The sequence below is a fragment of the Pollachius pollachius genome, assembly GCF_949987615.1.
Source record: "Pollachius pollachius genome assembly, chromosome: 13".
Lineage (NCBI taxonomy): Eukaryota > Metazoa > Chordata > Actinopteri > Gadiformes > Gadidae > Pollachius > Pollachius pollachius.
This window is the reverse complement of record NC_136946.1, coordinates 14,625,874-14,642,400: the sequence shown is the minus strand read 5'-3', so window position 1 is coordinate 14,642,400 and position 16,527 is coordinate 14,625,874. Positions and strand designations below refer to the sequence as shown.

The 16,527-nt window shown below is 44.0% G+C and overlaps 1 protein-coding gene across 1 annotated transcript; it reads right to left on the bottom strand.

The window, feature by feature from the left end:
* Positions 1 to 1,378: 1,378 nt before the first annotated feature.
* Positions 1,379 to 15,694, bottom strand: sgce (sarcoglycan, epsilon). The gene is made up of 11 exons (XM_079749723.1): positions 15,566 to 15,694; positions 9,596 to 9,718; positions 9,128 to 9,285; positions 8,255 to 8,327; positions 7,264 to 7,462; positions 5,228 to 5,390; positions 4,552 to 4,769; positions 3,839 to 3,865; positions 2,701 to 2,889; positions 2,175 to 2,218; positions 1,379 to 1,518 (listed from the first exon to the last, which is right to left on the bottom strand). The coding sequence occupies exons 1-11, from the start codon at positions 15,600 to 15,602 to the stop codon at positions 1,502 to 1,504; spliced, it is 1,248 nt and encodes a 415-aa protein (XP_079605849.1). The 5' UTR covers positions 15,603 to 15,694; the 3' UTR covers positions 1,379 to 1,501.
* Between the last annotated feature and the right edge of the window lie 833 nt (positions 15,695 to 16,527).

Here is a 16,527-nt window from a genome sequence, read left to right as displayed (position 1 = left end):
AAACATTATTTCTGTTTGGATACCATTGTGTATTTCAGCACACACTTTTTTATTACGTGACTTAGAGGCTTGGCAGATGCAGAACACACTCACACACATTTGCACAACTGTAAAATAGGTCCAAAGGTGGCGCATGATGCATAACATCCTTCAGTTTGCCATGTGTAAATACGAACGGGATACTTCCAGAACATATTGTTAAGATAACAATGTTGAACCCTCCACTATCCATTTACCAACAAGGTTGAGAGTCAAAAAGAGTTATTAATGCAATGAGGCCGTCCCAAAGGAAAATAAGTTGTTACCATAGATTCTGCTCCTCCCATGGTTTAGACAAGGAATGCTTTGATCATAGTAGTTTACTCTTTGGTTCTCCTCTCTCTGATCAAAGGCTATATGTTTGGTGATTATTATCTGCCCTAATAGTCTTCCCCTTTCTTTATTTTTTTTGCCCATTTGTACGAGCAAAAACTATTTATAATCTCACACAGAGCCTTGTTGAAAGATTACTTTATTTCTTTTGTGCTGTCCTAATGTGAAATGTATTCATTTTATTTATAAAAAACGACTTTATTGTATATTGTTAATAACATAACTTCATAAAAACATTTGCTGGTTTGCTCCTTTGTGTGTGTAATGAGTGTGTGTGCGTGTGTGTTTGTGTGTGTGTGCGTGCGTGTGTGCGTGTCTTGCAGGTTTTGAATCCCAACGGTGGTGTTTGTTTAAAAAGGCTTTACTGTGATATCGAAGTAGTTACAACCATGTCACTGCACACACGACCAGTTAGTGCACATCTGTATTCCCACTCCGAGAGAACCGTGGTGCATGAAATGCCAAGTAGAAAAAACAACAACATAATTCACTTTAAATATGCCTCTGTAGCTTTGTAAACATTGATGGTCATATAATATATTTCATCCTTTCGTACTATGTCGCAATGTGTAAGATTGAGCCCCTCCCAGTTAGTAGGTTGGTGGATTTCCAAAAACTTTAACAGACTTCTGCTCTTAAACTAGCCCAATCGACACTCAACATGTCGAGTGTCGGTAATTCTTGAAAACCAATCTTGTAAAGATTGGTTTACAAAATTGGTTCTCTTGTAAACCAATTGGTAAGGGCTGGCTAGCTTCTTTTTTATATATATATATCAATGATAAGATGTCATTTTATTAATTGCATTATTTAAATCACTATCGATCAGCATTGAGTACATATATTGCCAGGTTATTTTTGAGCTACGAGCTAGATGAAATGTTACACATTGCGACTTTAACACACAAACCCAACAAACAAATTTTCCCTTTTTTGAATGCTTAAAAAATACAAAAATGAAAGGACTGAACAATGTAGGGGGGGCGGATACACACGTTTGAGGCATGCAGAATGGCATGAATGTAAGAGCAACACATAGGCGATGTAAGTGCAACACATTGGCGCTGTGATCTGTAAAGCTGGGTCCACCCCTGGTCACAAGTTCAGCGCCTCGGCCACCTTCCGCTCCTCAGGAATACCATTTACCTGGAAGTCCGTTACAAAAAATCAGTCAAGCGACACACCAGTTTCATTACACAGGAGTTATTTCTTCCTCATATTTGAAAAATATTATGAAGAACTCACTCTTTTTTTTTTTGGTTGTTCACACAATGTAAAGGTCAGGACTAAAGCTTGGCATGCATTGAATGAGAGGGGGGTTGGGGGTAGGGAGGCAGACCAGAATACCCACCTCCAGCCTTCGAAATGTTGACATTACATAACTATCTCCTTTGTTAGCAATGAATGGAGAGAGAGAGCAGCAGGTCAGCTCAGGAAGCCGCATGCAACTCAACAACACAACCACAAGAGGGCACTCTTACACACTCCTGGCTAAGACACACAGAACTTTGTATTTGTGTATCTTAAACATGATTCTGTCCTATATTCTCTCTATAATTTGCTAACATCAAACTTTCTTGATATTCTAAGTGAGAGAGGAGGACAAGGGGGACATTCCACATGGCGACAACAAATCACATCTCCTGATCTTGATCACATGTCACAAATCCACTAATGACTTTTTGGATTCTAGTTTTAGCCAAGTCACTGTTAAATAAATCCACTTGACACACACACACACACACACACACACACTAACACACACCAACACAGTTTGCAGAAACGAGTAAGCTGTAACCAACCTGATGGTCGCTGCTGTGGTATTGTAATCTGGTTTTGCAGGTTTCTGAAAAGGGGAGAAGAAATCAGAACATAGTATAATGCATTAAGGATATTAGGCTAAATATGATCATGGGACTGAAGCTTGGCTGGTACTTAAAAGCGGCTTTTACTTATTTGCTAAAAGCCTGTCAATGAGGCCCTATCCCGAACAACAGTATACAATAACAGCATTGTCCCTGCTGAAACGTTCCCAGCCCACTGCCTATAAGCCATATTTTTACTTGCCCCCTGCTAATGAGCACAAGTTTGTGAGCGCCCGCCGCTAAATCAAGAATGTGCGTGCATGTGTTGAAAGCCTCGGACTGTCCCACCATTGTCCTGTTTCTGTGTACATGCATGTGTGTGCATACATGTGTACACTTCCATGTGTGTGTGTGTGTGTACATCTATGTGCGTGTACTACCATTTGTCCATGTGAGTGTGTGTTTTTCTATGTGTGTGTGTGTGTGTGGGGGTGGTGCACACACAGCCTCCATGGATCCTCACGTCTGAGCCTGCATGAGGGGCATGCTGGTGGTCTCGTAGTTGTCCGGGTGGATGGGGGGCACCACCTCCCCGCTGACGGGGTTGAAGACGGGCAGCGTGGACAGGGGCCAGGAGATCTCGCGGTTCTTGGACATGTTCCTCAGCTCTTTGGAGGACTTCTGGATGGAGCTGTGGTGCACCAGCTGGATGCTGCACCCACAGAGGAGGAGAGGAAGAGGAGGAGGAGGAGTCGCCGTGGTTACGTTACTTGAGATTGGGTTGTATATTTTTTAGGATTGTTTCTGGTAGTTTTGTGAAAGAAAATTGAAGTGGTTAGTAGAGAGACGCGAGATACACATTGTTTTCCGGGTCAAAGGACGAGCAAGGAGCACGGTTAAGCAAGAGCTTTGCACTTGCGCTTTGATAAAAATGTAGAGAACCATAATAATCAAAAATGCATCTAGGTTTCGGCATGAAGATGCCTTTTCTGCTGTTACAGCCAGCGAGCTTCGTGAGCGCTAAAGACAGGGTAGAAAAAAGTCAGGAAAATTGGCAATACAGTTCTACATTCCAATACGCCGTGTTCAACACTTTCCAATGTGAATTTGTTCCCATTGCCTTAGATGTTGCTTATCTTGGTTTATGTGATTCACACTAATTCATTGATGTCTGCCGCACTGTATAAGATCTAGCATCGGACACATTTTGTTTCCACTGTGGAGGGCATGCATGCCATGCACACAAAGCCTGCGTCTGCTGCTGCTGCCACCGCTGCACACAAGACATGTCCTGAGTGTTCAGTCAAGCCCCCAGTCCAAGCTCTAAAGGATTGCTAAATCATATTCATACGTTTGTATGAGTACAGCAAGGTTAACTCCCTGTCATCTGTCAATCAAATCAGTTTTTTTTTAGAGCAGCCTATTGCATGGATGAGTGTTGACAGATGAGACGAGCGCGTGAGTGGAGATGGGAAAATGCTGTCACATGATGATGAAGAAGCTAATCCAAGCGGAGGAAGGAGAGGGGGAGGAGGTGGCGAGTGTGAAACTAGACAGACAGCAGACAGAAGGATTAGAAAACTGAAAAAAAAAGGCATAAAAAACAAGAGATATAGAGGGAAAATAAAAAACACAGGGAGGGAGGTATGATAAAAACTTACTCTGGTGTTTGCATGTTTCTTTTATCCCTAGAAACAAACAAAATTGCTGAATTAAATGCTAATCGTATGTTGTTGACAACCACAGAGAAGCGCAGGTTCTTTTTTGTTGCCGAGTTGTGAGGGGAGAGTGGAGGGGGCGGTGGGGGTGGTGATGGAGGAGACGTGGATCTGGACTGTGACCTGAGGGTGGGTGGTTTGGGTGGAAGAGGAGATGTGGTTCCGCACGCCTGTTGAAGAAGATGAATGGCGGCGCAGGCCTGGGATGTGCGTATACATCCTTGATGCAGGAGCATCAATCCCAGTACTTTGACTGATATGAGCGTTATGATGTGCACAGACCCCGTAAAAAGGACAAACCTGTGGCTGAACCGCAATGTTAATGTTGTGTCTGAAAAAATACAAACAAAGTATAAAATTGGATGGAAATGGAAAGCTGCAAGTTCCAATTTGTGTGGCAAATGTGCCTCAACCTTTCTGTGGCCTTTCGCTCATTCCGTATTTCTTTCAGGGTATTTAAATGTATAATTTCGTCTTGACTTGGATATATATAAACTCGCACTTACACTCCTCCGCCTTACTGAAAAAAATCCATCCTGACCCTCTCTACTATTGAATAATATAAATATATATCCTGAATAAATGCTTATACCTGCTCGACCCTCTCGTATGTGCGTGTGTCGGTCAGTGTGTTTAAAAACCCAACAAACACTTACACCCCTTCCCGTCTACAACACATGGTATAACCCAGGATGACGAACAGGACCATTGCCACGGCGGCGGGCACCGCCAGCGTCACCAGGAAGTCTGCGTAGTAGTCGCGGCTCTTCAGGGACTCGGAGGGGGGGTTGTACTCCCCGAACTCGGCCAGGATCCCCGTGCCTGGATCGGGCCGGTTGTGGCTGTGGCTGGTCCCCAGCTTGGTGATGTCCACCTGGGGATAACAATGGGTAGGGAAAAAACACTGTTATTCTATTGACCCTTCCACCCAAAGAGAGATGTTTTTTAAGATGCATTAGGGGGGGTTGGCATCTTGGTCAAGGACGCCTACAGGTAGGACTTCACTATTTCCCCCCTTAACATGTGACTTAGTATGCAACAGTGACAACCCCCCCAACCCTGGATATAAGTCTTGCACAGTGACCTTTAAAAAGTAGTTTACGGTAAAGTTCACGCCACCTAGTTAAATACAGTGTACTGCAGTTTAGCGGCAAGCGCATCAAACGGAAAAAACGAATAAAAAAGCAGGAAGCGGAAAAGCTAATAACAGTCATCACCGGTACTGAAAGAGTGCAGGAATGTAAAACAGTTCCTCTCTCCTTACCAGAACAAGTAACCTGTCACCAACAACAACGCGTTCACATGTACTTCCGGCAGAAGCGGCCGCCTCACCAGTGAGATCTTGCACCAGTCGATGTCGAACTGCGCCCGGAACTTCTTGTCGCAGCTGATGGCGGGCTCCATCTCCTGGCTGCAGCGCAGCTGGTTGTGGGGGCCCTCCACCTCCCGCAGGCACGACGAGAAGGGGGCGTCCGCGCCCACCATCACATACACACTGCGGAGGGTCAAACGGGGGTCAAAGGTCATCAGACAGGCCAGACACCACGACGAGAAGGGGGCGTCCGCGCCCACCATCACATACACACTGCGGAGGGTCAAACGGGGATCAAAGGTCATCAGACAGGCCAGACACCACGACGAGAAGGGGGCGTCCGCGCCCACCATCACATACACACTGCGGAGGGTCAAACGGGGATCAAAGGTCATCAGACAGGCCAGACACCACGACGAGAAGGGGGCATCCGCGCCCACCATCACATACACACTGCGGAGGGTCAAACAGGGGTCAAAGGTCATCAGACAGGCCAGACACCACGACGAGAAGGGGGCATCCGCGCCCACCATCACATACACACTGCGGAGGGTCAAACGGGGGTCAAAGGTCATCAGACAGGCCAGACACCACGACGAGAAGGGGGCGTCCGCGCCCACCATCACATACACACTGCGGAGGGTCAAACGGGGATCAAAGGTCATCAGACAGGCCAGACACCACGACGAGAAGGGGGCATCCGCGCCCACCATCACATACACACTGCGGAGGGTCAAACAGGGGTCAAAGGTCATCAGACAGGCCAGACACCACGACGAGAAGGGGGCATCCGCGCCCACCATCACATACACACTGCGGAGGGTCAAACGGGGATCAAAGGTCATCCGACAGGCCAGACACCGAGCCGAGCTGTGTCCTGAGTGCCCTCCGGTTCGACACAGGCTAGGACTGTAAAAGGACTGATAAAATACAACAAAAGACTAACATGGAAATGTCAGTCTTTTGTTGTATTTTATCCAAATTGTTGTATTTTATAATCTAGCTAAAACATCCTACATAGAATCCTACATAGTCTTGTTATACCCAATGTTTGTGTATGCAAAACCCTATCGGCCTGCCCATTCAAATCACATTAGCTACAGCCAAGTGTTCGCAAGTATCAAGCAAAAGGCAAGCCAGTTCCCTGGAATAGCTTTTTAGATGCGTCAAACTATTTTTAAATGCTATTCAACATAACCAGGTAGAATTTATATAACAAAATATATCAAATTTTACAAATGACCACCGCAGATCCTGGGAGTTAGTTTTGCCCTCAAGCTGGGCTGATGAATATTTTTAACCTTGTGCCAGATCCATTTATCTATGACAGCCAGGTTTCATTAGCAGTGTAAACGGCTGATTCTGGAGTTATTTAAAACCTCAGCATGACGCCGGGCGACAGAGGACTAAATGGGCTGGGGGGAGAGAGGTAATGAGCAGACTGGTTGAGGGAGTAGTGTGTTTGCTCATTCTCATCAAACAAAATATTGTTTCAAATATTTATTTATGATATGTCATCATACACATACTTAAAATATGCGTTTAGGCAGCTCTATATCTGTTAGTTGTAGTTTTATTATTGAATATGGAATTTATTCAAATGTCTTTGAATAACTATACTATGTTTACAGCTCTAAAAAATGTATAAATAATGTTCAATTATCATTGTTTCAGTGGCTTCTACCAGTTGATCCTCCTAGGATTGACGCAGAAATCTTTTTAAAGCCCAAAACTAGTTTCTAGTGTCCTTCAGGAGCAACCAGCCATAGCTGATCGATGCCTTTGGACCAAATCTTCAAGCAGGTTGGATTTCAAGCAGGATTTCAATCTTCAAGCAGATTTCAACCAAATCTTCTATTCTGTGGACTGTAAGAGGTTATGTATGTATATGTGTTACTTGTCTGAAATTTGTACTTGTCTGTTGATTTAAGTTGCTTCTTGGCCAGGACAATCTTGAAAATAAAATACCTTAGAGACTTTACAAAAAAATGGACTGAGGCTTAATATATACGACGGGGGGGGGGTCAGAGATCCTTCCGGAATCACTCTTTCTCACCCTTCTTTGAGGTTGTTGATGGGCAGCGGCACACGTCCGCCGCGATCCAGAGCCGACGTGATGTTGATAGCGTTGAGGCGCTCGGGCTGCCACACGTTCTTCACGGCGCCCAGGAAGTCACCCAGCACCTCGCTGGCCAGCATCTCCTCCACGTTCATGTTCTTTATGAAGAACTCAGCCTGGTAGGGCAGAGGGTACTCTGGAGAGGGGTAAGGGAGAGGGGGAGGAAGAGGGAGAGGGGTTAGGGAGAGAGAGGGAGAGGAGAGGGATGAGGGAGAGGGAGAGAGGTGAGGGAGAGGGAGAGAGGTGAGGGAGGGGGAGATGGGTTAGGGAGAAAGAGAGAGGAGAGGGGTGAGGGAGAGGGAGAGGGGGAGGGAGAGAATGTGAGGGAAAGGGAGAGGGAGAGGGGTTAGGGAGACAGAGAGAGAGGGGAGAGGGGAGAGGGAGAGAGAGAGGGGAGAGGGGTGAGGGAGAGGGAGAGGGAGAGGGGGAGGGAGAGAATGTGAGGGAAAGGGAGAGGGAGAGAGGTTAGGGAGAGAGAGAGGGGAGAGGGGAGAGGGAGAGAGAGAGGGGAGAGGGGTGAGGGAGAGGGAGAGGGATAGAGAGAGGGGTGAGGGAGAGAGAGAGAGGTAAGGGAGAGGGAGATGGGTTAGGGAGAAAGAGAGAGGGGTGAGGGAGAGATGGAAGGACAGAAGAGGGAAGGAAAGTAAAAACAAAGAGTGTTCACGAACGATTTGAACACTATCAGTAAGATTGTGTTCTGCAAATAGCAGAACACAATCTTACTGATACAGCCACTGACTGATACTACCATGAACCCTTGCCACTGAAATTAAGCTGCTGGGGTTCAACGTATACTTGAGTTCTTGTTGAACTCAAGATATTATATGGAACTATTTCCAAGGAGGATTTACGCAGTTCTTGGTAAAAGACACACGTTCAATAGGGGCGGATTTCAACTTGCACGCCCAAAGTGCAAGGCCGGTCTTACCTTCATTTCCCATGATGTTTATAACCAAATTGTGGCGCGCCGTCTCGAAGGAGCGTCTGTTATAAGCGGTAATCTGCAACACACACACACACACACACACACACACACACACACACACACACACACACACACACACACACACACACACAAACACACATAATTAAACACACACACACGGTTATAGCCCAAACACACAAAACCACACTAAGGGTGAAAGTTTAAACCCAGATCAAGGCAGCTTATACTGCAGTGGCTCTCTGGACAAGCCTGAGCCAGATACGGAGGAGAAGTTCGGACCCCAGCAGACACACCGCATGGAGCCACATGCTTCTAAGCCTTGTAGAGGGGCTACAGTAGCTTAGCAGAGTCAGGAAGAAGGCAAAAAATCACATAATGGAATTTAAGGATCAAGGCTGTGAGAGCTTAAAGGTCTTCCATAACTAGGTAGAGAGCGGATGAAATAGCCAAGCTTTAGTCTTTGTTCGGAAATGATGGGGAGCTTATATTAATATTGAATGTAAATGATACTGTCATTATCCTTTACTACTATCATCATCATAGTATTGTATTAGTAGTGCTATAGTAGTGCTATAGTAGTGTAATAAAATGTAGCGCACTATATCAGAACAGTCCCTTCATTTATTTGAAGCATTGTCCTTAAGAAAAATATAAATATCCTTTATCTCCTTGTCCAATTGGTCTGGATGACCTCAAACTTTTCAGAAGAAAATATATTTTATTTTTGGTCCCCAAGGGGAAATTCGTTTTTGCAGCAGAACCCATATACAGCACCGTACTGTATACATCATTGCGTTTAAAACTTATACCCTCCCTTTCTTTTCGGTTCAGGCGGGTGCTTCTGCTTGCTCCTACCTCTATGATGGTGGGCTTGCCCGCATGCTGGCCAGTTGGGGAACCATATAGGACGCCGTCACTGTGGGGGGTCCGCTGTATATAGCGCAGCCAGCCGGGCCTATCTGGGTAGCCCATCAGGTTTGTGTTGAAGGTAATGGGGTCATTGTTGGAATCACCTGAAGAGAGAATCAATTATTGTAAAAAAACAAAAAAACAAGTGGTGTCCCACAAGGATCTGTTTTGGGTCCTCAGCAACACAGGAATTCACATTTGTTCTTAATTGTGGGATTGTGGCCCAAAGAAACCAACCATCTATTCATGAACTTTTATAAACTGATGCTGGAGGAATATCCTGAACATTGTTAATTTGTTTTTATACTTTTCTTATCGACTTCCATCAACCATAAAATGGCTGCATATCTCTTAAATTTGTTTTCATGCTAAATGACCGTAAGATTGAGTGTTCCAACTGTTGTTGTTTTGTACCTGACTTTGGGTACGGAGGGAACTCTCCTTTGAAGTACTCTCTCTCCAACACGTGGACAAACAGCACCCCTGCAGACGGGTAGACGTTGCGGTCCGCGTGCGACCTCGACAAGATGGTGACCACTGGTGCACAGAGATCCGGAACAAGCAGGTTAGCAGGTGAGGTTGGTCACCTGTGTGCATCTGAATGTGTCTGTTGTGTGCCCATGTTTCATTCCCCTACATTAATTACCTGTCAACACCGCCAGTATTAAAAGTTTTATTGTGAAACTAAACATGGCCAATGCTCCCATTGCCAGAGCTATCAGCCAAACCTCCCTGCACCCTTGCAGGATCAATAAGGCTCACGGAGATAGATGTGTACACTTATCGTGAGTGTACAGTGCTATTGTACACTGCAGACATAGCTCCCATATAAATTGTGCAGTGCACAGAATCAGACGCAGTCAAGCGTGAAGGCGAAAACTCAATTTCCCACTTATCAGGCTCTGGCCTGAAAATGATATAGTAAGGAATGAGCAGCAGAGAGCCATTAAACTTCAACAGAGAGTTGTTATCATCACCAAAGGCCAGAAAGCAGGGGTTAGTGAGTAAGAATGCGATAGCGAGAGTCAGCTAGAGGCATCCCGGAAATCTAAGTTAACTTTACCCTTTGTCGCCCTCGCCCTGGAAGTCTTTCCATCTCTCTCTCTCTCTCTCTCTCTCTCTCTCTCTCTCCCATTTCCTTCACTACCCTCCATTTATAATCTCTGTGTGAATGCTTAAAAAAGAGAAACAATTGTGCCGGGTTTTCATACACAGTCTTTTCTTCACTTCATTCAGAAAGTACAAAGGCAATGTATTTTTCCCCCTCCTTTAGAATATGTATCCGTGTGGAGACCCTCTGAATTATGCCAGTGGTGGTATGGGTTGAGAGGTAGGGAGAAGGAGGGGAGGGACGGGAGATGTGATCCATAGCCTGTTGTGTGAGTAAAATAAGAGACAGAGAGAGAGAGAGAGAGAGAGAGAGAGAGAGAGAGAGATAACAAATATCTTGCCCGCAGACTTCATTCAAAGCTTCAAAAACGCAATAAGATTGTCTGCAATAAGAGGAGCATGGGAGAATCTGTGGGAGGTTGGATCATGCTGCAGCCCAACCCCCCCCTTCACCAGCTCCAGTCCCCTCAGCCGCCGGCGGTCCAACACCTCTCACATCCACCTCCTCCTCCTCATCACCATCCACATAATCATCATTGCCATTGACGATGTAGCTGGGTGACAGATTTCAGTATTTTACTAAAAGCAGATCTGCCAACATAATTGGTTGTCTTTGATTGCTCCTTTTCCAGGTATAAAATCCAAGAATTATCCAGGAGACCATTTGTGGTTCAATGAGTTTCCAGGAGAAAAACATCTTCAATAAATGTATGTTTGAAAGGAACTATCTTTCTAACAATACTAGACATGAGGATTGTCTTCTCTGGGTCAACATGGATAAATTAATTTACATCCCATAAGCCATCCAAAAGCACTCTGTGGTTGCTTGAGAGTGCAGGATTTATACAATAGCCCCCAGAATAGATGTATGCTAAACCAACCTGCATCTGTTGCAGCAACAAAGGCTTTGGGATCAGCCCTATGTCTCCCTGTCCCCAAGGCGTTTGGTCACAGCTAAAAACAATCAATACAATTCAAGTCACTAATAGGTCTAAATGTTGTTTTAGAACACAGCAAAACTACTGCCAGTGAAAGGGGTTTTATATAGCTGTAGAAGCATGACTCATATATGGAGAAAAATGCTTCACTGCTTTTGCTGAGCCTGTGACATTTGGAACTAGGTTATTCTGGGACCTATAATAAAACCTCATTCACCTTCACCACATTGAGTTCAATTATGATCCCCCACGCACACACATACACACGCACACTGACAGAGTGAGAAGCACCACTCTCTCCATTATGCCTACCCCATAACCGCCAAAGCATCATTAATTCTTAAGCCCACACAAACGGGCAGAGGTCACACACTCGCAATCAAGGTCAAGAAGGGCTGACACATTGAGCACCACCCATTGATGATCGCCGATGATCACCACAAATGAGACAGGATGACAAGCAAGGATCCCAGATGCAGCCCCAGGCAGCCAGGCTTGGCAGCATCTATTTCTGCAAACCTCCTTAACGTCTTGATATTCCACCAGGGTGTACGGCATGACTGTATTTGTGTAAAGTGCAAAAGCCTAACTTCATAAATCATAAAAGCGTAGCTGCAGGTGACATAAATAATTGTAGCATGTATGACATTGTCTAGTTAACAATCCTGTGTGTCTAATGGGTCACTTGCCTACTTAGAAAAGTCTTGCTGGTTATAAATGCTTTTTTTGCGAAAGTCTGTTTAACATGTAGCTTGTAGTCAAATGCATTACATTCATACCCGAGCTCCACGGCTGGTCAAGGTATTTTTTTTGGTACCATTGTATAATTGTACTTTATTATTCCCAATTTTAATGAAGCAGATATTTGTTGAAATTGTAGTATAATTTGTATTATACTATTATAATATGTAGTATAATAAGTATTGCGAGACTATATTCCCAATATCCCAATAATAACATGTAAACTTTGTCCATAAAAGGCTTATCCTTTGGCCTTTTTCAAATTGGGAAAATCTAGTTACAGGGTCTGACATGGCCCCCTTTATGTCAGGGTACATCTATTCAATTATTGCCCCCTGGTAAATAATCTTTGTGACTGTGTATTTACAACTAATGCCACAAGCCCAGCCAGCAAGATCCCACAACCTGTGGCTTTTCACTGGTCTGCATTCCCCACTTGTTTTCTGCCCCTGTTTACGTGGGTAGAATAGGCCTCAGCTGGGGTCATTTGGAATGCAAGCCGCTAATTCCTCATCCCATTCAAACGTTGAATGGGAGCCAAGGTATTGATTATGCCACATAATTGTTTTGCAGACTTGTTAGTAGCCTCTTTCACTTGCTGGTATTATGAATAGAGTAAATGGACTCAATAATAATAAAGAATTATTATTTAAAACAAAGTCAATGTAATAACATTTGTCGGTGATGGGGACCTCGGCTTGTGACTTTATAGATGTGCTTTTTATGGGAAAGTAATATGGTTTAGGGGTAACAGTTCACACACTAACTATAAATGAATGCCTCTCAACTAAAATAATTGAAAACACTAACTAGCTTGGATCTACAGGCAACTACTTCATTTGCAAAGTAACTCGTCTCCTTAAGGTAAAGTTCTCACACATTTCACTTTTTCAAAAGTTTAATCCTACTTCAGAACTCAGAACTCAATTTGCAAGGGAAATTTTAAAATCGTTTATTGGTTTTGGCGTTTTGATAGGAAAACAGATTATACGTCTGTACTTTTAGCTTTGATGTGAGAACGTTCCTGGTGGCAGTCATTAGTGGAACAACTTTAATTTTGACTTTTTAAATCTTGCTTCAAAGCTTGTCTATAATACATATCAACGTTATAAAAAATATATATTAATAAGATGCCGGAAAAAAGTTGAACAGAAAGTGGGGCGTCTGTATTTTGGACGGTATTGAATAATACCTTCAGGATTTCTAAATACCGTGGTTCACCGTAGTACCACGCCCAAGCCTCCAGCCCTTCCCAAAACTTGTTAAGTGATGAGGACTACACATAATGTTCTGCTGGTTTGAGATGGGTTTAAATTAATTTCTAAACAATGTGCTAAGAGTGTTCAAATCTGAGCTGGTGACACCTTTACCTAATCTTTAACTAATCTTCCGACCTAACCAACCAGATCATAAATAAAATGTTAGAAATAATACAGCTGCTACACTGAAGAGCTGAACTGAGCAGTTCAGTGCATTTTGATTGATTGAATTGACGTATATGACAGTAAGTGAAAGTGAAATCATCTATTGATGATGTGTAGACTTTGGTTGGATTATGGACTTCCGTTATTCTTTAACAGTATTAACAGCCTCATAATCAAAGGTCCACAGTAAAAAAAAAAACTCCTAATCCAAGAATCCTTTGGTTGGATTGGATTATGAAACCCTTATTTTAACTCCAGTTTTAACCAGCCTTTTCCATGGGGATGCCAGCTAATGTGAAAAATATCTTTGCAGGGAAGGCATATTTGCTAATAGCTAATAGCATTCCATCTGCTTATGGACGGCTGACTAACCCACTCTCTAGAAATGATGGACTACTGGGCTCCTATTTAATACATCACCCATTAAAAGTTGTGGCCAAGCGGCTGTGTCTCCGGCTGCAGTGCAGAATGTGTGCGTGCCTACCAGCTGTGCATCACAGAAATATGACAACACACAGAGCAGACATAAACGTGCACTTCCATAAACACCATGCATCCTTTGACGTCATTCAATCTTACATACTAGCAACACATTTAACTTCTGCTACAACTGGTGCGCATCCAAATGCACGCACACACACACACACACATGCACACATGCATGCAGATACATACACACAAATACACCCACACACACATGCAAATACACACACACGCACAAACACGTCCACACACACAGTATTGACAGTAGATTACTATTAGCAGGCAGGGGTGGTGGGGGGAATGGCTAACCTGATTGTATGCTTTTATGGGCTGATCCATGTCTTGCTACAGCTCAGGAGCAAAGGCTAGTTTAAGAATGCCATTGGTTGAGTACAGAGGATAAACTGCCCTTGTCCCTGGGTGGCAGCTAGCAAAGAACAGACCGGCGGTCCTTTAGTTCTGTTGAATCAGCTATGTGTTTGTTGTTCTGGTCAGGGGGATGGATGCATGTGCTTCTTTGGTTTTCCAAGCGGTGAATTATAAACAACAAGGACCAATACTGTTTGAGTTTGCAACTATAGCGTTTGAGGCAAGCGCTAAATACAGACTTGGAAGTGAAACTATTTTGTGTAGCACAGGACGAAGGCGATGTGGCTGTAGATAGCATGGACGGCAAACAGAGCCAGCGCTTATCTTCAACTGTCTAACTTTCTATTGAGGTGAGTAATGATAAATATGCTTGAGAATGAAAATAAGTATTGTAATCGTTTTAAGCAAAGAATATCAAGAGTTTTGGGAGTAAGCAATATCAATTCTACTCATCTTTGGTTATGTTTACGGAAAGAGGTGGCCTCAAATCAGACTGTTAGGGTGTGTTATTGGTTAGATAAGAATATAAAACAAGCATGTATGACAGCAAAGCGTGTTATAACATGATTAGGCTATAACATGTCAAGATTGGGGCTTAAGGACCATTAATAACACAGTTATTGGAAGAGGCACAAATAACAATCACCATAAACAGGGAACTACTTGAGCGTGGTCACGGTGTTATGACATGGGAGAGGGCAGGAGGGTCAACACATGATGATGTGCACCACCGCACACATGCCCCCCACACTCACCATCTCTGAACAACGGTGGTCTCTGCTTCAAGCCCATGGAGGCATTTCTCTCATGCAAATTGGTGTGTTGGACATCATTGGCATGCACAATGTAAACTAATGGACCGATACATACAGAAAATAAGTTGTACATTAGAGGGGTTCGATTAACGTGATAATAATGATCACAATAGTAGGCTTTGTCATTCTCACAGTTCGTATATGTGCAAACAAGATGGGATTGACATTAAACATGTATCGCAGTTTACATATTCTAACGTTATGTTTGACTTCCCCGTAAAACATGTTTTATTTAGCGTCTCTTTCGACAAATTCGGGGATTCATGGCAGAATGTCTAGGTGTTTCCCTGTTTTTTCCCCCACAAATAACGGTACATCTGCCTGTCGTTAGCCATTTTTTCCATTACTCCCTCTCTGTTCGGAAAAACTGGGCTGAACAGTGCAGAACCACAGCACTGGGCAGTGGGCAGCTAGCTAACTAGCATGCCATCAATGAGGTACCACATTAAACGGGCAAAAAACGCAAACTTAAAACACATAGCCAGACAATCAACCGAAACGTACCTATAGCCATCCATATGGAAATTGCAGACGCGCACATGTTGCATAGGATTCCTGTCAATGTGACATGAAAAGGGACGTTTTCCTAACCGTCAGTGCTGCTGTGACAGCCATAACAAGCATCCCTTTTCCATGCTCCTTCCCCCGCCTCCTTTATTCCCTGCGCCGGGGAGAGACCCAGAGTTTCATTGGTTGGAATTGGAGCGTTGGAAACATCTGGCAGGGAAAATAGCGATTTTCTCCAGTTCAGATTTGAATTGTATTTACAGCATTCAATTTATGCAAGACCTTCAAGTATTTTTCCCCTATAGTATTTCATCATTTAAAATATGTATTGCCCATGCTAACTGCTTAAAGGTCCAGCAAGGGCTTACGTATTGTGGGCTTTGAGGTTAAACAATTTAACAGGCACAAACACACGTCTCATGAGTCCCACACACACACACACACACACACACACACACACACACACGTACACACACACACACACACACACACACACACACACACACGCGCGCACACACACACACACACACACACACACACACACACACACACACACACACACACACACACATACACACAGCAGCAGCAGCAACATCTTCTGAAACAGGTTCCATGTTGGGACAACCTTAGCAGGTCATGTCCTGCATGGCTCCGAAGGACAGAAAAAGGCAAGCCTCTTGCCTTTTCCCCCATACCAAACGTCAGGGATCTGCTGATCCAAAGCAAAGCACTTTTATCTGAATGTAAATCAACGCACCCCAAGCAATGGTTTCACAACAACAACTCACACACGCACTCCATAGCAATTTGCTGCTTAATATCCTATGATAAACAGCACTGTTTGTTCTGGATGCTCTGCAATGTGTGGCTGGTCTGTTCTCTCACCCTCCCGTTTATTTATCCCCAGAAGATTATTTTTAGGTTGCTTAGCAACGTCTTGAGATGGCTGGTCTTTAGGA